At 35.4% G+C, this 16,335-nt stretch overlaps 1 protein-coding gene across 2 annotated transcripts; it reads right to left on the reverse strand.

Moving 5' to 3' along the window:
* Positions 1-1,327: 1,327 nt before the first annotated feature.
* On the reverse strand, positions 1,328-10,497 carry LOC120629200 (WD repeat domain phosphoinositide-interacting protein 3). 2 transcript variants are annotated; one of them, XM_039898050.1, is made up of 6 exons: positions 10,401-10,497; positions 8,911-9,192; positions 8,012-8,163; positions 2,705-2,908; positions 2,149-2,386; positions 1,328-1,665 (listed from the first exon to the last, which is right to left on the reverse strand). In XM_039898050.1, the coding sequence occupies exons 2-6, from the start codon at positions 9,083-9,085 to the stop codon at positions 1,562-1,564; spliced, it is 873 nt and encodes a 290-aa protein (XP_039753984.1). In that variant the 5' UTR covers positions 9,086-9,192; positions 10,401-10,497; the 3' UTR covers positions 1,328-1,561. The 2 variants fall into 2 exon arrangements, with proteins under 2 accessions (XP_039753984.1, XP_039753983.1); XM_039898049.1 differs by lacking the exon at positions 10,401-10,497 and adding an exon at positions 9,305-9,438.
* Positions 10,498-16,335: the final 5,838 nt, after the last annotated feature.

Raw genomic sequence — 16,335 nt, forward strand, 5'->3', positions numbered from 1 at the left:
ACTAAAAGTACTATGCGTTTCATATAAGAAAGCCATCAACATTTTTTAGCAGAGCTTTTTGAGACAAAGCTGATTGCTGCAAGCAGCATTCCGGTCCGAGGCTTAACAGCCTTAGTTTGATGGACACAGGGTAGCACTATGTAGCACATTCCTAGAACTCTCTGCAAAGTGTATTATTATGTTGTTATTCGCTTGTATGCTTTTAACAGTGTACCCTTTTCGTTTTCTTTTTAGTTTTCCTAATCCTAAAGTGTGCTGGTCCGACATCGCTACTTAGCGATAAGGGCGCCTTTTGAATCCCACTACATACTAGACGTGTCTGTTATTTGTTTGTTTTCCTGAACTTTATGTGGTGCACAAATAAATAAACTATCAGGTTGTTTATTGGCCGGTGCTTGATCCGTAAATTATTAATTAAAAAATAACCTGATAAGTAATAAAACGTGCAAATAATAATTGGCATTTATTTATTAATTTTTTAAATCATGTTAGTACGGCAGAGCCACTTACACTAACTAGATGGAGCTACATAATTTATGGATAACTATAACTCAAATGAAAGAAGGCATGAGTCAGTTAGTCGGTCAAAGTTATATTAAGTGGATTTGATTTTTTTTTTTGCAAAACATGTTACAAGAAAGTCAAAAATATAAGTAAAAAATATAAGTTGGCTGTAATTTCAGTCACACTGAATTCTTGTCAATAATTTCTTAATGTTGTTAATGAATTCTTATTTGAAACGCATATTTACACAATTTTCGCATTGGCTGCAAGGCATATAAAACGTAAAATATTCATCACAATGTCTATACTTTGTTTACAACAGTCGCATTGGTCTCCGATATCTAACTATCGTTCTTTATAATTAATTTAGCGTAAGGTCACACTACGACTTTTTATTTTGTCGCAGACACGTATCAACACGCTCTATGTATAGACTTTAGATGGAACATTTCAAAATGGTTTATGGATAGACAAGTGTTTTATGTTGTTTTTTACTAGAAATTAAAAAAAAATTAAAATACCTTTCCATATAAAAATTCTTACAAAGTTTGTTTATTACATGTTTAAGGACAAGAGATTTTTGCGAATAATAACGCCTTAGCATTTAAAACGTTTTAAATAGCTGACAAATTGAGCCAATCTTCCGTACGACCCTTTTGATTCGACAAAAAGCACCCGACTTTAGCTGTATTGCAACTTTTTGTCGCGCGACATATCGAGCCCTAGTGTGACCTTACCATAAGAGTTTAATCACACAGTACCAATATTGTATTGATAAGAAATTAGTAGATGTTTCTAAAGCTGGAAGCACATTTGAAACACGTCACAAATGTTGTGTCATATGTAAGCGGAGAATTGTTTATGCCCAGAACTGCTTGCGCTTGTAGTGTTGTATTTCTGGGCATTTGAGCATACAACACTGAAACATTGTATTTGACTCAACTTGCGTGACGTCAATTTTTGTGTCGTGACGCGTTGCACATGTGGCCATACTGTAATACGAACATACTAATTTCTTCGTAGTAGGTTATTTCCACATATACGGACTGGAAAACACTTATCTGTCCTCTGACGTTTCCAAGAATTGCGCGTAGACGTCTCTGGTGCATTCACCCTTTTCGTTAAATTTATATTTGTAGTATGATCCGTCGGCACAAACAACTGCAACAAATATATTTTGTAAATTTTGATTATTTGTTTTTATAGCTGCATTTTGTGAAAATTTCAACTCCCTGCTTATTATTATGATGGATTGAGTCATTCGGATGGATTGTTAGACGGATGGATTGTCAGGCGGATGGATTGTTAGATGGATGGATTGTCATACGGAAAACAGAGGCTCAGTACTAACAATTTGCCACACTTTGGGTACGGAACACTTAAATGTGACTAAGAGCTTTGTTGCTAGCTTTGATCTATGGGACTTCTGAGAAAGTTCAGTAGGCAATAAAGAGTTATATATCCGATTATATTATCATAAAAAAGCCTATTTATGATATTGGTGATACAAACAAAACAAATACCACTTATGGCAAGAATGATAGACAAATAAGGTTATATGAGTTGCCTACTGAAAATCCAATTGGTGAAAAGTAAATGGGATTTCTAGGAATCTTTTTCGATTATTTGTTGCATTCTACATACCAATTATCGAACTTTTATCCACACCGAAAGCGCAAATACAAGGTGGTCCATTGGGTATGGTGAATTTACAAAAACTCCAGTTACTTGAGAAGTATTTTGGTAAGAAGTTAACCGTGGATAGGCTGGATTGTTTATTTAACTTCTCGTCTTCTAGACTGAATATGTGAACTGTGCCGTGGTCTGATGTCACACATAGGTTTGTACTTGTGTGATTAAAGTTGATGCAATATATTGTTGCCTGGAAATAAATATAATATTTTGGATTAGCAAAATAACAATTTTTGTTTACCGTTGATCAATAAAATCTTAGATGTGTTGTCCGTTTGTCAAAAATAGTAAGTGATTAAGAATTCACTTGTGAACTGCTATCCAAGTGAGGACATAAATATGATAAGTTATGTCTATGGTAAAGAGATTAAGTTACTACTGATCAGACCTCTTTTTTTTTTAAACACAACTTTTGGGTGCATTCTGGGGATAAAACTCAGTCTCCCCGTAAGGATGGCACAAGTCCTAACCCCTGGATTAAAACAGCTTAAAGATCTATTTTTTTTACCTGATGTGCTCCTCTTCTTAACTCTGCCAACTTTTGCCCAGTGTTTGTGTCAAATACTCTGATTAGAGTGCCTTTTGATGATGCTGTGGCCAATCTTGTGCCACCAACGTTGAGTGCCAAGCAGCATAATGGTGCTTCGTGAGCTGCTATGAGATGACCTTCCGGGGCTGCACTTGTTCCAGCGAGACTTGTTAACTCAACCAGCTGGGGGATTAATGTATTCTATTAGCTTATGTGTGTAGGGTAATGATTTTCTGCTATCTGAACATTTATGTTGTGCGTTCATCCATACATTCATACAAAGAACCTTAAAAACTATTTGAGTAAATCAGTAATGAGGGCAAATCAATCATTCCAAGATCAGAATCAAAGCTAAGGACAATATGATTTTAAGTAGTAATAAAAAAAATCTTATCCATTAATCTGTAAGAAAGTATTTAAATAAAGTCAAAAATGTCACTAAAGCAGTACCATCAAATTAAGTTTGCTTTCAGCTTTTGATAAAAAGAAATACAAAAGTGTGCTAACTTTGAAAGTTGTGTGTAAATACATTTTTATTTTTTTTTAACAATTTTGTCATCAGCTAGGTTTTGACTATGTGTGGAAGTTTTTTTAATATAACGGAACTATTCCTTTTCCCAGTTTAAAGCATTTCATGCACCTAATCCTAGGATACTAGCTATTTCAGTACCTACTTTTATCATGATTGCGGTTTAAGAAATTTATTGTTTTCATAAGAAGAGTATTCACTTACATGAAAACTTAAGCCATTACATTATAAGGTTTGCTGAGATTGTAAGTTAGAGCGTGCTACACAAAAAATAGACTTAATTCAACATGCCAAAAACAATTAATTTACATGCAGCTATCCGTTAAAACTTTTAACTTAAAAGTATACAAAAATATGAGGGTAGTATGGTACCATTGTAACAAAAACCCACTAACGCTAGGCATATCTACGTCATGAAGTGGATATTACATAGATGTAGAGTGACAAGATGTGCCTCAGTTAGTAGATAGGAGAAATAGTTATTATTTTTCATTTAGTAGGTGGGCCTTTAATAGTTTTTTGAAATTGTAGAAACTTTTACTTTCTTTTATACACTTAGGGAGTTTATTGTATAATTGGGCACTTTCAAATGTTATATTTTTTTTACCGTAGTTAGTTCTTGGTGGGCGTAGTATTATATTATTTGCACTTCTTAACTGTCTCAATTGCGGGAATTTATTTTTAATAGTAAAAGTTGTATTTGTGTGTATGTCTTTTGTTAAAATTTTTCGAATTAAAATGCATGTGTAATATTTGTATGTACTTGAAATATTCATCAATTTTGTTTCTTGATATAGTTTTACTGTTGGTGTAAGAAAATCATATTTAAATAATATTTTTACTAATTTATTTTGAGCTGTTTGTAAAAGTTTTATATTGGTGTTGGCTGCTGAGCCCCAGATTTGAATAAGGTAGTCGATATGTGGCTTAACTAGTGAGTTGTATATTATGTATCGGACTTTTTGTGGTAGGCAACGTACTATGCTTCGCAAGGCTCCAGTAAGAGTAATTATTTTCGATTTAATTTTTCTTATGTGTGGTTTCCATGTAAGTTTGCTGTCTAAGATGAGGCCCAAGTATTCTTCACAGTCTGATCTAGTGATTGTAGTATTATTTATTTTTAAGGGTTCAAAATTGTTAATTTTTTTGTTCTTTGCTGCAAAAATTACGTAATGAGTTTTACTTATATTGATGGTCAGTAAGTTACATTGAAACCAGACATTAAGTAAGTTAAGGTCATTTTGTGCGTCTTGAACTATTGTCTCTATTTTATTACCATAATAAAATAAAGTGGTATCATCGGCATATAGTGATAATTCACCTTTAAGTCCTATTTTACTTATATTATTAATATAAATCAAGAAAAGTATAGATCCAAGAATCGAGCCCTGAGGAACTCCGTAAGTTATCGATTTATGACAGCTTTGGTATTCCCCGATCTTCACTACCTGGGAGCGATCAGTTAAGTACGATTCAAAAATTTTATGAGCATTGTCAGTGATACCTATGTCCTTTAATTTGTTTAAGAGTATTTGATGGCTGACTGTATCGAATGCCTTTTTTAAGTCTATAAATATGCCAAGTGCAATTTTTTTGTCATCTATGTTATTTTTTATTCTGGTGACTAAGTCTACAGTTGCAGAGAGGGTGTTAGATTTGGGTCTAAATCCGTATTGTTTAGGGTACAAAAAATCTATTGAGTTCAAGTACGTTTCTAGTCGATTATAGATTACTTTCTCAAAGATCTTCGAAAGAACCGGAAGCACGGAAATGGGTCGATAGTTACTGGGATCCGATTTAGGACCGGATTTATAAATAGGGGTGACCTTAGCAATTTTTAGTGTTGTGGGAAAGGTCCCTGTTCTAAAACAGGTATTTATACACCGAGTTAGTTCATCAGATATGCTGCCTTTCACAGATTTTATCACCCTAGTATTTATGTTATCAATTCCTGAACTAGTGTTACTATCTAGTTTGTTTATTATAGTAATAATTTCTTTACTTGTGGTTAAATTAAGGTTGCTTAGGCCAAAATTAGCGTGATTAGCGTCAGTTATGGAGCTAGTATAGGTTTTGTTACTATGGTACTTTGTGGGGATAGCTTCCGCGAGTTTTAATCCAACAGTCGAGAAGAAATCATTAAAGTATTCACAAATATTGTTTCCGTCTTTTACTTCTAAGTCACCTTTCTTGAGTTTAGCCGGCTTCGCTATTTCTTTTGTCTTATTATTAGCTAAACTATTTAATAGGTCCCACATTTTCTTTGGTTTATTTTTACATTCAAAAAATCGTTTAAGATAATAGTTACTTTTCATCAGTTGTATATCTTTAGCTACTGTGTTTCTTTCTCTTATAAAGTCTTTTCCGATACCTTCGTCTTTCGGGTTATTTTTATGTTTTTGCCACAGAATATTCTTCTGGTTAATTTTGTCTAAAATGTTTCTATTTATCCAATCTTGTCTCGGTGGATTCAAAATTTTTACTTTAATAACTTTGCATTGTTTTATGGTTTGTGATAATTTACATTCAAATTCGGTATAGTTTTCATTTATATTATCCACTTTGTTATTTTCCATTAATTTGTTGAATCTTATATAATCAATAGCTTCGTATCCGATTTTTGGTTTAGATTGTGGTTGATATTTATCAATCTCAAAATAAATTTGCTTGTGGTCTGACATTGATGACTCAATGATAGCTAGATGGAACCGGTTTTCCTTGAGGTTCGTTGAGATATGATCAATTAAGGACTTATTCTGAGCAGTTTCACGAGTGCAATGTAATGGGTCAATTTTATTGATTATTTTGAAACCACTTTCTGTTAAAGTGTCCTTATAATCTTCCACTGAACTGCTTGGATCTAATAGATCAAAATTAAAATCTCCAAAAACTACTGCTCTTTTTCTACGATCCAGTTGAAGTGAGAAAGTGTCTAGGAAGTTTTTGACATTTGTTCGGCCAGGTTTATATATAGCGCCAATGTCTAATGATAATTTTTCTAAGTGTATCCATAAGTAGTGGTTATCATCTTGGGAGAGTTCTTCAATAAAATTGTGTTTTAGACTGTTATGAGCAAAGATAGAGACTCCACCGCCAACAGCATTCTGTCTGTAGTGGTAGTAGTGAGTGTAGCCAGTTATCTGAAGTCGTTTGGCCTCTTCATCGGATTTTATCCATGTCTCCGATAAAATTATAACATGCAGAATCGATTTAAAGGAATCTACAACACATCGTAGTTCGTCAAGTTTACCAGGTGTGACTATGCTTCGCATATTAGTATATAGGCATTTGAGTGTTTTTTTGTTAGTAATTATTGCGTCGTAATTGTCAAGAACTTGATAGGTAGTGCAATTATCTTTTAATTTAGGTTGACTTAATTTTTTGAGTTTTTTGGAGGGATGCTGATAATTTTAGGGACCCCATTGACATACTTAATTCGTAGGTTGTCCTCACCGTTTGCATTCCTGCGTTTCATTTCGTCTTTGAGTCGCTTGAATCGTGCTTGCTGAAATGGCGTTTGGTCAGAGAAGATTGTTATTAGATCATTTTTCAACATATTTCTGCTGCGTAGCAGGATTTTAACACTTTCTTCCGAGTCAAAGCTTACTTTCATTGCACGTTTTTCATTAGGTTTATATTTTCCGACTCGCACAACTTTAGCTGGTTCAGTGATATCTTTTGAGACCAGTTTGATAATTTTTAGTACTTCATTTTTGTCCAGTTCCCTTCGTTCCTTGAAGTCAGTCGATTGAGGCTCTGGTATTCCAACTATTAATATGTTTTTCTTCCTCAGGTTTTGATCCGTTATTTCAGCTATCATATTACTATATGCTTCTTCATCATTTATAGGTAGTTCATTAGACGTTGCCGTTAGCTTTTGGATACTGTACTCCAAGGACGCAACTTTGGTATCCATTGTATTAGTTGAGCTAGTGATGCTTTGTATGGCAGTTTTAATTTTATCCTGTTCTGCGGTCAAAGCTATAAGTTTTTGTTCTGTTTTTCCCATGCTTGATCTTATTTGAGCTATCTCATCCCTGATTGTAACAATATCATTGGTTATTTGAGTTGAGCTTTCTTTTTGTGCGGTTATAGATGAAGTCAATAGTGTCATCATTTCAGTCATTTGTTTTTGAATGCTTGTTAGCTGTATATTCACGTCATTGTCCAGGCAGTACTTACGTTTATTGCGGAGGGTAACTGAAGGTAGGTCTGAAGAGGCAATGCTTTGGGCACTTATAGTAGATAAATTCGGTTGAGAGCCACTGCGCTCAATGTTTTTGCCACTTCCAGTAGGTGAGCGTACTATATCCATGTTGATTCACAGCCGGTATTCGGAGTGCGTATGCATTCACAACAACGGCCGCCGGTGCGGGATGAAAAATCAGAGTCCGTCTCTTTTACCCGAAGAGGTGAAAGGAGCCGCTGGCGCGTCGATTGATTATGCGTGGTATATAACAGGCGTAATAGGCACAGTACTCAATATTTCAATTTAACTTTTAACTTCAAGACATTAAGGTGGGATTTGTTTAATTGCAGCAAATTAATTTTAGCAAAAATATTTTGTAACACGTCTATCCTGCAAGCTCGCTAACGAGAGACTCCAGAGAATGATTCACTAAACTAATTAATAAATAAACAAACAGACTCACTTTTTATTTATAATAATCTTACATATGGATGTTATCTTATTTCCAGATAGATCGGAGACAAATTTTCATTATACATACATAAACTTTTAAGATTATATTATTTACCTGAACATGCCCAGTTTTTCTGCTTGGATAGGCAAGTAGGGCATTGTTACTGTTTGGACAAACCACACACAGGCCTCTAGAGTTCTGGCATGTCTCAAATACATGGAGTAGTTGAGGCTGTGCGGTGAAAGTGTAAACTTTAATCAAATTCTCTGAAACAGATAGACATACTTGAATACAAAAGAATATTTATTTCAAGTCTGTGTGTTTTTTACTTTACCATTAATTCAAAAGGCAGATTCAATAATAAACTCAGCAGTTGCTCTCTCCCAACATCAACAGTTTACAATTGATCAGCACGAACAAGCATTACTTTTTCTTTTTAGATGATAACAGGGCAGCCACCATAACCATGTGATTAACATTTTAGATTGTCTTGACCCAAGTATATAGGGTTTTTTATTGTGAAATGCACATCTAAGATCTGACCGGTCAGAAAGTTAACAATTGGCATAAAATTGTTTGAGCTGATTCATAGACTTATTGAAGGTATGTGGTTTGTTGTCTCAACAATTTTTGTATTAATTTGGTCAACAGTCTACAAGATGCTAGCAAGCAAATTGAATTGCATATGAATTAAATAAGATGTACATTTATAGATTTTATATAGAAATCTTAGACAATCTATGCAGTCTGTGCAAATTAAATACAGTTTGACAGACCAGCAACATTATGCATAAACACCCAATTAAACGATAGAAAGTAACTAGACCAGTCCATATTACACAATAGCTGTAAAAGTCACAATGTAGAAAGTTTTGGCATTGAAAAAAGACTGCAGGGGCAATCTCTGAAATAGAAATAACAGGTTGTAATCCTATACAGTCTGTAATCTTTAATGTATATTGTGCTTTGTTAAAAGCTAGATAATGATCTAAAAGCAGTCAAAGAAAGCTTACCCAAAACAACAACAATGCGATCTCTCCTCAATTTAACAGCCTTCACTGGACTATTGAAGTCTAGTGATATAGCCGAATCCTTTTTAAGGTCGTCCCATATGATCACTCTGTTTGGAGGGTACACGGGCGTCTTTCCCCCGCCAACCAGTGCCATGTAATTACATCTAAACAACATTTCGACATAAGACAGTCCACCTTCCGCGAAGTTTTGTCTCTCCTTTTCCTTAAGTGGATCACTGTTAAAAACCCTAAATCCATTTTCCGTTCCACATGCGAAACAACCTGAAAGAAATTACGACACTTAATTTAAAACGAAATAACAGTAAATAAAAACATCACAACAAAAAGTTCCGTTCTTGCATTGAATTATTACAATGCAGTTCTTTTTATTCACCTTGATCTTGATTGAAGCCCACGTAAAGGAGGCCGTTCGAAAAACTGCTTTCCTCGGACAAATTCATGGTTAATTAGTAAATTTTGCCGTAAAATAACAAGTAAATAATTATAAAACCATAGTTGGACTTTGCGGCAACTTGACAAATGTCAGTTATATCCATAGACAATTTTTTAGGCAGATAAGGTTGACAGCATTTTGACAATCAATAGATTAGAAAAATGTCCCCAGATAGGGGTATGATGTTAAAACAGATAAAAATTAATAAATTTTAGACACATCACGCCATAGAGGCCATTATTGGCTGCCAACATATTTCAGTCTTGTAGTCCTAAATTGATTCAAGGTAGAACCGCCATTAATCTATTAAAAGCTGCCAAAGCACGTATAATCTGCACGGGCCCTTATGACTATATCCCTTTCCGTGACATCACTACAATGCCAGAAACTACGCATACACCCTTAAAAGCTGTACCCATGAACGCTTTTTATGATTGGGTCTATTCATGAGATCGGCGCTATCTAACAACTATTGTAACTTTACCCTAAATTGGGACCAATAAGCTTTGATCGACATGGTAAAATAATAACTTAGAACCGCAAAATAAAATGAATCTGCAAAAAAAAAAAAATGACGGAAATATACTGAACAATAAACGAATTAATATAAATTCCAAATCCAAAAAAAAACTTAAAAAAATCGGAAATCGCAAAAAAGCCCAAAGTATCTGAAAAACCACCGATAATAAATGATAATAAACAGAATCCAGTTAATCACACACACAGTATCCGATAGTAGCATCTACTATAAAATCCGCATACAAATTATCGGTTCCAAAAATCAGCAAGCATTAACACACAATGTTGGCCAACATTGGCCATGCACTTATAAAACGTTACCGTAAAGCGGGTAGGCAGGTAATATTATGAACATGTTATCTTACCAAAAAATATCAAATATCGTGTTTTATACATGCCGAAAACCGAATGAACCGAATAACCACGCTCTAATACCAAAAATGTAAGGTCCGCTATCCGCGGAGCAGGAAAATCGTACGACGAAGTTAAAGAACCCAGGATTGAAATGTAGTTTTACTTGTTAACGTGTGCCGTGGTCGTCGCCGGGCCCGGGTTTCTTCTTCCTAGTTCTTGATTCACTTCAATACTGCACCGTGTAGTTTATGTTATTGTGTAACAGCTTAACCCATCCTACCGGCGCGGCAGGGTGATTACGTACCCTGCGACAGGCTTGCGACCGGCGTAAATATTGCAATTAATGCTGTCAAACGTCACTTTTATCTATTTATTGTATAGAAAAGTGACGTTTGACAGCAGTGATTGCAAGATTTACGCCTGTCGCAAGCCAATCGCGAGATACGTAATCACCCTGCGTATCTCGTCCGTTTTATGGTCATTGACAGACAGTTGAGTTGTCAAAGGCCAATCAATTTACGTCAGCTGTCCAAACAATGTATTGTAAAGTCGGTTTTGCGGTTGAGCCCGAAGCAACGGTTTAAAATAAAGGCTGGCCAGGAACATAAAAAAACCTGGTCGAGAGGCACCATATTTGCATGGCAATACCATTGTCATTGGCAACCATTGGCATGAGTTCCATTCGATGGAATGAAACTGAAGAGGGCCTTCAAGCTTATAATTTAAATGATAATAATTCAAGGAACTTTATTGATACATTAAGTTTATGTAACCTTAATCAATTTAACAATATTAAAAATAACTTCGGTCGCATATTGGACTTAGTCTTATCGAATGATTCAGTGACTGTTTTACATTGTGATGACCCTCTAGTACCTGAAGATCCATACCATAAGGCCCTTTGTATCAATTTACCGTTCTTTTCCATCCAGACACTACCATTGTCATCTAGAACTATGTATGCATATAAAAGAGGTAACTTTTCTCAGATTAATGAAGCCTTATCGAATTATGACTGGGATACTCTATTGCATGTCGGGGATCTTGAATCTGTTGTCAAATCGTTCTATAAAATTTTGTATGAACTGCGAGATAGATTTGTTCCCTTAATCAAAAATAAAAGTAATAAATATCCATCCTGGTATAGTATTCCACTTATTAAAGCAATTAAAGAGAAATACAAACATTTAGTTAAATATCGTACGTATAAAAACCTAGAAGACAGGCTTTCATTCGATATACTAAGAACCAGAGTCAAACTACTTGAAGATAACTGTTACTCATATTACATTAATTCACTTGAAGAGTCTCTCACGAAAGATTCTCAATTATTCTGGTCACATGTTAAGCGTAGTATTGCCAAACGTGCAACTAGCTTCTATCCTAAGTCTATGACTTATTCCCATTCTAAATCTGACACTGGAACAGGTATATGTGAACTCTTTTCATCATACTTTCATTCAACCTATCAACAAGTAACTTCTTCATCTTCGCATGTGCAGCCAGGAGATTCTATTACAACTGACATTTATACAATTGAATTCATTCCCCAAGTTATAGAAAAAGCCCTAAAATCTTTAAAACCTAATAAATCAGCTGGCCCAGATGAAATTCCTGCCATTTTTCTGATTAGTTGTGCGCATAGTTTATCAGTTTCCCTTTCTATTCTTTTTCGGAGGTCTATATCTGAAGGATATATGCCTTCTCTTTGGAAATCTGCTTATATTACCCCTATTCATAAGAATGGCCCAAGAAATATGGTAGAGAATTATCGCCCAATCTCTAAACTTTGCCTTGTGGCCAAAGTTTTGGAACGTATTGTATATAATCAATGCTATAATGTCCTAAAGTCGCAATTTAGTCAGAACCAACATGGTTTCTTAAAGGGTAGATCTACGGTCACAAACTTGGCACTATTCTTAGATTTTCTTACTGATAAGTTAGATAGTCGTGACCAAGTTGATGCTGTATATACTGACTATAGCAAAGCTTTTGACAGGATTGACCACATCTTGCTTCTAAAAAAACTGGCCTCCCTTGGGATCAGAGGAGATTTGTTTCGCTGGTTTTCTTCTTATATTAATAACAGACTTCAAACAGTTGTGTTAAATGGTTTTAAATCAAATTGGATGGCAGTACCGTCGGGTGTGCCCCAAGGGTCCTTGTTGGGACCCTTTTTATTCACTATTTTTATTCATGATATCGATCTCTGCTTTATACATTCAAAATTTTTACTTTTTGCTGATGACTTGAAGGTATTTCGTACAGTCAATAATGTTAAAGATGCGGAACTTTTACAAGCTGACTTGTTTAGATTAGATGATTACTGCATTCAAAATAAACTTGATCTTAATGTCTTAAAGTGTAACTCTATATCTTTTACTAGGAAAAGGGAACCTTTTCTCTATGACTACATTTTAAAACATCAAAACCTTAACAGAACTGATATTATAAGAGATCTCGGGGTACTCCTCGACACTAAACTAATTTTTGATTATCATATAGATGCTATTGTGACCAAAGCATTTAAAGCTTTAGGTTTTATTATACGTGTTAGTAAACCATTCAAAAAAATGAAAACCATCAAAATCCTCTACTGTTCACTGGTCCGTAGTCAACTAGAGTATGCTTGCCAAATATGGAATCCTGCGTATCACATTTATATCAATAAATTAGAAAGTATTCAAAAGAAATTCATTAGATTCCTTAAGCACAAATTTCACCTTCCTAAAACTTCCTACGAAATATCATGTTCGGATTTACACCTTGTACCCCTTCATACACGTAGAAACATTGCCGACGTTTGTCTCTTACTTAACATTGTTAGAGGGTCAATAGATAGTCCGGAATTACTTACTAAGTTAGATTTATTTGTACCCTCGCGATTACCTAGGCATAAAAAGATTCTGCACGTACCCTTAACTAAAACTAAGAATAGATTTAATTACTTTTTAATCCGTGTCTCTCGCCTTCTTAATTCTGTTTACAATGACCCCGAAATTGACCTATTTTATGGTAATATGAATAGTGTACGTCGCAAATTAGTAGATAAACTGTTGCATCCTAGGTAAACTTAACACTTTGTTTTAGTTTGCTGCGTTTCTGCTGGGTTCTATCAGGTACCCTTGTTTATATAAGACTTATCTGTGGAAACCTGTTATTAGTTTTAAGTCAATCAATCTGTTAACTAGTTAGTATCTACAACTGTTGGTTTTCCAATTAAAGAAAAAATAAAATAAAATAAAATACATTTTTATAAATTCCACTACAAGTTAGCCCTTGACAGTAACCCGGGTAGGCACCTGGTAGTGCAGTTATATTAAACCCCAATCGGTTTCGCTAAATCGCCTAGCGTCTTAGTTGGTAGGAAAAAATCTCAGAAACGTAGACTTGGTGGAAACAATAGTTCAATGTATTACCAAAATATGGCGTAGTTTTTTGTTTTCCTGGCCAGGTTTTACAAACAACTAGACATAGTTACTCTTATAAAGTGAAATGGTGATGACAAAAAAAAAAAAATCGGCTAAGTTTTTTGTAGGATCTTCTTAGACCAGAGCGTTTTTGTAACCCTCCTAGTTTTAGTTTTAAGTTAACGAATGTAGTTATCGCCATCACATTACAATAATGGTTATATATGTTGGAACGCTTCATGAGTGCTTGTGATAGGTCACATGAATAAAATATACTATTTAAATTATAATAATATCAAAGCATAACCAGAGCACATGCAGCAACCAGTGCAGGCAAGTCTTATAGAGATTGCCTGTCGGAGACGATTTTATAATATAATAAATAATAATACTTTGTTGTGCACAAAGTAACACGAACAATAGTGGTATACAAAGTGACGCATTTGATAACAGATACGTATCGGGATTTGCCTCGACTCACTTTTTTTTATCAACTTAGGTGTAAGTTTTATTCTAATTTATTATGTGTACTTGTCTAATAAGTGAAGATCCCCACCTATCTACTTTAGACCAGGAATATGTGTAGGCAATTAAGCGTCATTCAAAGTAAAACTAAATAGCAAATTGCCTGCAGCTGCAGCGAATATTAAGTAAATATTAATCGTCACCGCTCTCCATTATCCCGTCCTTAGTCCGTCCAGACGATAAAAAGCCATACCTAGCGCTAATTACCACTGCGGCTTGGGAGGATTTTTAATTTTGCGTCCATTGCCTTTGTTGTTAGCTATACGTTCGCGTCAGTAATAGGTACCTATTCTATTATATATCGCTATTCGTATTCTTAAAGAGATGATATTCATTGTTAAACATCTACGAAAAAACGTTCTAAATTCGTAAATATTGTGTTATAAATCACGATTGTTTTGTGCCAGCTAGCTCTACAGCCTAAGTTATTAAGCAGAGTTTTCTGTTAAGACATTTTCAGCCACAGACCAGACTCTAAAAATTCGCGGTGTCACCACAATGCCTCGGAGGGCACGTAATGAAATGTATATGGCAAATTTGATGCGTTAGTATGTTACAAAAAAAAATGTGCATGGTAGTTACTCGTAGATAACGGTGAGGACTACATTCGTAACGATGGTTCCAAACGCGACGATTCAATAAGAAGCCCACAACAAACTTGAAAGCCGGGTGTTCTTTTTGTTATCACAAGCTCACATTGTAATTTAAAATTTTAAAAGGCAACCGGGCGGGCATACCTACCTAACCTCAGCTTTTTTATCGGTGAGGTAATCAGATAGTGAGGGATCATTTATACTATAGTTGAACTATAAGCTAACGTTTAATCGATAGCTCCAAGATCTCTCGTCGACTAGATCAGGCGTAATGGTATTTTTATATCATCATCATCATTATCAACCTAACTAATAGGCGTCCACTGCTAGACATAGGTCTTTTGTAGAGAGTCTTTTGTAGGGAGTTCCACAATCCACGGTCCCGGGCCGCTTGCCTCCAGCGGCTCCCAGTGACTCACCCGATGTGGTCTGTCCACCTCGTTGGGGGTGCCTCGGTGCAGGGTCGCCAATCCAGCACCTTAAGACCCCAACGTCCATCTATTATTCGAGCTATGTGCCCCGCCCATTGCCACTTCAGTTTCGCGACTCGCGGATCTCTTCTACGGATCGTCTTATCCCTGACGTTTGATCACATGGAGATACTGATAGCATAGCTCTCTCCTATTTTTATATCGTATGCACATAAACGTAAAACGCAATACTCTTATCTCCTTTGGCAGAGTACCCTGTGTGCAGCTGTAGATATAAAAAGGCAGAGGATGATCACACACAGGCAGTGCGCAGTGCAACGCGTTGCATTGCGGCCTGCTACCGTGTGAGCTTACTAGTTATACTGGTTCTGTGGCCGGTTTCGTTACGAATAGGTTAATCCCATTCGGAAATTGGGGCGGTGGAATATTCTAGCATTTTGGCTAGAGTATTTGGGCCCGAATTTTGTCACTACTCTCCGCAACTGTAGCTATCGGAGATGGGAGTTTGAATTCAAATGGAAAATGCAGAAACACCGGCATCACAATCAAACGATGTGATTGCAAAATCATTATACTATATTTGTCATTTTGTGTTTGGTTTCCCAATAGTGATGGACCGATTTCTCGTATAGAAGACACTTGCGTACTAAACTTGTATAAAAGATACTTGCAAACTGTATACGGGATGCACTAAACTTGCATAAAATACATTAACTTCCTGTATACGCGACGTACCAAAATTGCATGAAAGACACTTGTGACCTGTTTACCAAGCGCACTAAACCTGCATAAAAGCATTTGCAACCTGTATAAGAAGCGTACTAAACTGGCATAAAACACACTTGTCACCTGTAATACGAGTCATACAAAACTTGCATAAAAGACACTTGCGACCTGTGTACGATACGTACTAAACTTGCATAAAATACATTATCTTTCTGTATACGAGACGTATTAAATTAAAAGTTCTGCTGTCGTCATAATTAGATTAGTATGTCAGGGTTTAGATATTAACCCGACATCCCGTATTTAGTAAGGTATTAATAGGTTGCTAGTAATGACGAGGGCGATGAGATACTACGATTTTGTATAGTTTTATTATCCACCAATGGCTGCTGCAAAAGTAAGTTGCATATAAA

The sequence above is a fragment of the Pararge aegeria genome, chromosome 14 (assembly GCF_905163445.1).
Source record: "Pararge aegeria chromosome 14, ilParAegt1.1, whole genome shotgun sequence".
NCBI classification, from domain to species: domain Eukaryota; kingdom Metazoa; phylum Arthropoda; class Insecta; order Lepidoptera; family Nymphalidae; genus Pararge; species Pararge aegeria.

Excerpts from the sequence above, each read along its gene's own strand:
- LOC120629200 (XM_039898049.1), bottom strand. The coding sequence starts at position 9,371 with ATGAATTTGTCCGAGGAAAGCAGTTTTTCGAACGGCCTCCTTTACGTG. Across the intron at positions 2,387-2,704 it reads TAAGAAGAGGAGCACATCAG|GCAACAATATATTGCATCAA; the intron begins GTAAAAAAAATA and ends ATTTATTTCCAG. Across the intron at positions 1,666-2,148 it reads GGATAAAAGTTCGATAATTG|TTGTTTGTGCCGACGGATCA; the intron begins GTATGTAGAATG and ends TATTTGTTGCAG.